The 6,463-nt window shown below is 35.6% G+C and overlaps 1 protein-coding gene across 5 annotated transcripts in view; it reads right to left on the bottom strand.

The window, feature by feature from the left end:
• The window catches only part of LOC107089168 (prominin-1-A-like), a 95,551-nt gene extending 91,763 nt beyond the window's left edge, over positions 1-3,788 (bottom strand). Inside the window, exons 1-2 of one of the 5 annotated variants that reach the window (XM_015381810.1) lie at positions 3,698-3,788; positions 2,967-3,580 (exon numbers count right to left, since the gene is read on the bottom strand). In XM_015381810.1, coding sequence (XP_015237296.1) covers positions 2,967-3,195 — 229 coding nt within the window. In that variant the 5' untranslated portion in view covers positions 3,196-3,580; positions 3,698-3,788. The remainder of the gene's footprint in view (positions 1-2,966; positions 3,581-3,697) is intronic. The other 4 variants (XM_015381806.1, XM_015381808.1, XM_015381807.1 and 1 more) reach the window with 4 other exon arrangements.
• Between the last annotated feature and the right edge of the window lie 2,675 nt (positions 3,789-6,463).

Below are 6,463 nucleotides of genomic sequence, written 5' to 3'. Positions count from 1 at the left end.
TCGCTTCGGAGACGGATCAGCTTCTGATTGATGGAGGTAAGTCAGAGTTTCTTCAATTGAACTTCCGCTTCATAATCTACTAAGTATTGGACACTTTTGAGTTAAAACATTTAGACTGATAATTTTCTCTTTGGTGTAAAATAGTATTTCAGTCCTGTAGAATAGAGAACACCGTCTCACACTGTGTTAGATGAGCTACTGACTAACCATTGATCACAGCAGGAATTGTGGGACAAATAGCCAGAAAGCTGCTTTTAAGTTTTCTGATGTCATAGCATTTAAAGAGAGGATGAAATAGCCTAAAACTGTAGGTGCTTTTTTTTTGTTTTGTTTTTTTTTTACTTGCTTTTTTCTATTTTATTTTTGTACATTATTTTTTTTTTTTTCAAGTTAGAGCCCTATTATTTGCACACACACAAAAAAGATCTTAACTACATTAAATATTGGGTTTTATCATCTATAATCTTAGGTCACCATGAAATTATGGAAGCCATTTGCTGTAAATGAGCAATGGTGTGCAGAAGAAGAAAAACAAATTAATGTTGAATAATTGGACAAAGTTTAAGGGGAACCATTTTAACTGAAAACACACAGCAAAATAGCACAAGAATAAGCCTTGATGTTAAAGATACTAAACTCAAATAATGAAGCAAATTGAGAACACTTTAATGTATGATCAGTTAAACATTATCCTGTCTTTGTCGCATATAGATAACTCATGGAGAACTGGGTCCTATCAGGATAAAACAGCTACAACATAGTGATTAATATCTTCCTGACTCCTTGATTCTATTCATTTAAGCCACTTGACTGTTTCTTACAGTTATGAAATGAAAATCTATCCATTCATTTAGCCTCACTTGGAGGTTCTTTCCTATTCCTGCTAAAGGGCAGTTTTCCTTTCAGCTATACATGCTCATTAAGGAGGTGTCAATTCTGCAGGTCATTGGCTGAATGCCATCTACTGGGTTTCCTAGATAGAAAACGCTTTAAGAAATCTGCCTGGACGATTTAATTGTATTGGCTTTGTAAAGTTCCCTGGAATGACACATGTTGTAAAATGACAACTAATTTTGATATGAAACTGATTTGACCTAACCTTTGGCATTGGTAACATGTACCACATCACTTCAAAGGAATGAGCTCCTGCTTTAACAACTGGCATGTTGCCTCAATTCCTGAATTTTAGCTTATAAAGTGGAGTGGAAACTTCTGTGTGTGTTTATATCTTTATATAATATTTTGATTTTTTTCCCCATTTGTTTGACTTAGAGGCATTCTTCAATAAATTAAAAAAAATCATTTTCCCCCCCCCCAAAAAAGAGGCTGCTAACTTCCTACAGATTTTCAATAAAAACAGCACAGTAGGAATGTTAGTTTGCACTTAATGCAAAGTGATGGCCAAGAAAACCATGTCTCAGCAGGATTTATTTTTTTAAGAGTGCATTTAAAAAATATAATCCTAAACTTTCCCCCATCGTCCGATTTTCAGTGTCTTATCATTTGACGGTATGTGATAGATCAACACAAGGGAGTGCAATTTTGAAGTGAAAGGAAAATGGTTTTCTGTAAAGGGAAAACAGTCAAAAGGCATTAAAGGGAGCACAAAGACCAAAAAACACAGCTGGCTAGGGGTATAACATCGCTGATAATTGTGACAGAAAAACTGAATTTTTTCCATTTTATAAATTTCAGATTAATTAATCTAATTGGATGTGAATCATATTGTGTCTGACTTTGTGATATCAGCAGTCACTGTATCACCATCGAAGATAAATCAATATAATCTCCCCATTTTTATCTGGTTATCTAAAACCCTACAGTCAACTTTTCAACAAAAGTTAATGGGGAATTTGGGTTCTGAAATGGGATTGGGTTCTAAAACAATATCTTAAGTTTTGAAATTTTCATTTTATTTCACTCTGTCATTTTAAAGTAATACAATAAAAAAAAAATTGCCTGAAAAACTACCCAGACATGGCCAGGAAAGGAGACAATTAATCAAAGACGCAGCCAATAGGAAAATAATATCCAAATTCAATCCCAAAAAGATACAGTCAAATTTGTAGTTAGACGATAAAATATATATGAATATGTCCAAAGGCTTTGATTGAATACTACCACTATAAATAAACTGTATAATTCATCCTGCAGGTTTTGATAAACTTTTCTGATTTGGTGGGTCTGTTTCAAGATTTAAATTGAGTCCAATGAATGGATGTTTTACGATATTACAAAACCTCAGCAAGACAATCTCCTGTTAATTACTGGTTACAGTCACAGGTTAATAAAATCTCATTGAAGATAGGGCTGTCACCTGCTGCGGTTGGGTCAGGACCCCCCTCTGAATGCTGGTGGCCAACTGAGAACTAAGGGGCCAACATATGGTGCAGAGGCTTATGGGATTACTCAATTAACAAGGTGACTTGGAGAGCTACTAATCTTCAAATTGTTGCAAAGGAATATGAACTCAGAGTAGGGTAAAGAGTGGCTGTTTCTTTTAAGGTTTTCTAACCCAATTGAAAAGCAACCTTCTTTGAGTCATTTCTAAAATGTAGAGCTGCTGCAGTCCCAGATTCTGGATGCAGCTCCAACAACACTCTTTACGCATACCTCAAAACGTCAGGAAAACTAACCACAGTCCATTTGATTCTGACAACATGTAGGTGTGCTAATTGTAATCATCCTGACACAAAGTGAGCCACAGGCATAAACAGCACCTTTAAACTTAGTGCGCTGCTGTGCGCGCGGAGCTGGAGGCGCGCATGGATGGACGTCACGCAAAAATCAGCATCAGCAGCAAATCAGAGAGTGGATTATTCTCACCAAAAGTAGAGCATTTGATTTAAATAAACATGGGAGGTAAAGGGAGAACTATTTTAGTCGTGAAAAGTCCATAACCCTGCTGATTTGCAGCAGATTTTCTTGCTGCTGAGGGTCGATTATGCCAAAGGAGGATGCCTTACCGTGTGGAAACGCGTTGGGTTGCACCGCGTGCAGGAAGGCGCGCACCAGCTGGAACAGGATCCCTATGGGTCCGGGTTCGTAATGGGCCAGGGTCTCATAAACTCCCGCAGGCACGTAGCCGAAATCCAACTTTCCCGGAGGCGGTAGCCTCCGTTGCTCCGTCTCCTGCTGGAGTTCACCGGACGCCCACAGAAGCGACAGCAGCAGCAGTGTCCCGGGTTTCCACATCGTTTCTAAAGCGAACCTCGATCTACCCTCAGATTGCACACAGGTACTTCAACTGGACGATCACTGACAGATTTGTGTTTCTCCACAAACAGAAGGGAGATTTTCGACTTAAAGCGCTTCAACGGATGGACCGCAGCTCTTTAAGTTCTGCTGCCCACGGGTGTACGCGCTGTGAGCATCCTACCCCACGGTCCGGGGTTCCCTGTCGGCTGATAACCGACTGATCTTGTCTCCACCGTATCCAGTCTCCTGTGCGTTCAGTTCCACAGAGACGTGCGCTCCTGTCGCTTCTACTCCAGTATCTGCGCGCAAAGATGCGCTGCGTCACAGGAGCGGGCGGGGGTGTGAGCTGGACAGATAATCCACGGAGAGAGAAGCGCTCCTCCTGCCGGGAAAAAAGAGGGTGGATGAAGGATGTCATTCCAGCAAGATGAAATTAAATTTACTTTTATGCCCAATAGGCTAAGTCTATTTATTTACTTAAACGTATAACAGTACATACCTAGCTCTGAAAACATGCACCTGCTGCAGGATGAAGAGCAAAATTAATGCAATCATACTTGTAATTACAACATTTTTAATGCAGAGGCATAATTGCATGGACTAGTTAGCTGTAATATTTAGTGAGATGTAATATCTTAAGTTTAATCAAACTTTTATCATATTAATTGACTCTTAACTTTCCCTTCCTACAGCAGATTTTTTATTTTTTATTTAAGGAATCAATGGAGATTATTGGAGACACAGTGGTAATGCAAGAAGTATATCTTAAAAATCAAATGTAATCATAATTATTATGAATATTCCAGTTAAATATTTTTGTCTGAAAACCCTGCAGCCTTATGCTTGATACAAGTCTTGGCATGATGTATATCTGTGTGCTCTGCTCACTTTTTAGGGTTACCCACTACAATCATCTGGAAATGAGGATAAACTTTAACTACATGATAAATCTACTTAAAAAATATCAGGGTTAACTCTTAAAATGTCCATAAAATGATCTGGATTATCTAAAAACAATATAAATATATATATAAAAAAAAGAATGAACTTTTTTAAAAGCCTTTCATCCTATTAATATTCAATTCAATGTATTTAGAGGCGCCAGTTTGCAGCACGTCATCTCAAGGCATTTTACAGACAATTCAATCAGATCTCACAGGCAGATTGGTCAAACATTTTCTGATTGCATCCAGTCATAAACCTTAGAGACAGTAGATTTTGGTTTGCATTGTGTTGTTGACTCTACAGCAATCCCTCCCATAAAGCATGCATGAATGGTGGGATAGTGTAGAGGAAAAACTCCCTTTTAACAGAAATAAATCTGCAGAACCAGCTGCAGTGAGAGTGGTCTTCTGCTCAGGCTGACTGGGGTTCAAGGAGAGAGAAGCAGAAGTACAACAGGAGGATAAATATTTTCCATGTTATAAAAGGTCATGGAAACTGTCTTAGCAAGTATAACTTTCTAGAAGCTAAAACAGACACCATTGGTTAAGAAAAATATTTGCCTCCAACCTATAAGTCTAGAGTATATAGCTCTATAGTTGATAATTTTAACCTTTTACTTTTCACATGGGGTAGCAAAAAGCATAGGAAGTGAAATTACATTATTGCATACAAATTATTATTGATATTATTATATTAGATTATCCTCAGCACTAAAAAAATGTTGAATTTTACAATTTCTGAACAAAAGACTGCACCTAGTTTATTTTAATTGGGAGACCAGGGACAATTGCAACAAGGGAGTGGTTGCAACATTTCATATAAAAAAAGAAGCTAAAGTAATATCACCCAGACTGCACATGGAAAAATTGGAAAATGTAAAAAAAAAAAAAAAAAAAAAGGCCCCAAAAATTGCATATTGAAATTGCTCAACTTCCTAAAAAAGATCAACAACACAAATATTTAATTTAATATTTTTGTGATCAAGCTCAAACCTACATTATTTAAAGAAGTGAGAGGTTTAAATTGAATTTATATGGTTAGCAGGTATAAAGATCACCTAATTTAGCTAGAGCATGAGGTTTTATCATGGCTGACAGGAAGGGTAACGCCTATAATAACTGTTATATCTGTCTCCTTGGGGTATGTGTGTCTGTTTCCATGTCTTATTATTCAGATTATATAGACATAAATACATAAATATACATTCAAATATATATATAAATATATGTCTATGATCAGAGGTGACAAAAGTATTAATGTTTATTGCTCAAGTAGATGTATAAATCCTAATGTTTAAAAATACTTTTGTTGAAGTGTAGAGTATCAATGTAAGCTTTTTACTCAAGTAAAAGTGTAAAAGTACCATTTTAAACCTAGCCAAAGTATAAACGTGAATTTCATGCAGGAAAAAAAAAATTAAGAACAAATGCTTTAAATTTTTTAATCTATTAAAGAAATATTTTTCTAAAATTCTGGATGAAAATTCCCTTAAAGTTAAATTTCTTAATTTTATAACTAATGGAAATAGTTTCAAATTTATCTTTGTATAGTGAACAACAAGTTGGTGCAGGATCGAGTTAAACCAGAAAAAAAATTGTCTGGATTAAACAAATCATTTTGACTTTTTGTTAATGAAAATGAAAAAAACTAACCACACTATTTTTACAATGTAATGAGTAGAAAGTAGAGATAACTGCAAAAAAATAAAAAATAAAAAAAATGTAAGGGGTAGAAGTAAGAAGTTGTCCTGAAAATAATTATTCCAGTCAAGTTTAGATAGCCAAAATTTCTACTTAAGGTAGCAAAGTTTTTGTTATGAGATACCTCTGTCAATGGTGCAGATATATTGAACAGATGCATTAAACTTTTATTTAACACTTAAATATAATATAATTCAGTAGATTAATGGTTAATAATGGCAGTTTTATAGTAAGTACAGGGCTGGCCCACGGGGAAGTCCCTCAGTTTGCTTATGGCTCCAGGAACTGATCTCGGTTACAGTAAGCATGTACTATAGTCATACTTTCTACAGTTGTGGTTTTCCAAATTTGTTCCTAGATTTTTTCATAGGTACATTTAGCATAATGGATGTATGTACTGACAAGGTACAAAATTAAAGTTAATTTGCTTACAGATTGTTTCAGTGTTCCAATGTAACTGAGAACCTCTGTATTTTAGAATATTTTGAATCTTTGTCATCTGCATATAAGATTTACTCATTTAGACAAATATAATAGTTAACCGATCAAAGCCGATAAAGCTTTAATATTATGATAACATATTCAAAAAGTATTAATGCAGCATATAACAATACAACATG

The sequence above is a fragment of the Cyprinodon variegatus genome, unplaced genomic scaffold (assembly GCF_000732505.1).
Source record: "Cyprinodon variegatus isolate N-32 unplaced genomic scaffold, C_variegatus-1.0 Scaffold242, whole genome shotgun sequence".
NCBI classification, from domain to species: domain Eukaryota; kingdom Metazoa; phylum Chordata; class Actinopteri; order Cyprinodontiformes; family Cyprinodontidae; genus Cyprinodon; species Cyprinodon variegatus.
The sequence above is the reverse complement of the archived record's forward strand: the minus strand, read 5'-3'. Positions and strand labels throughout refer to the sequence as shown.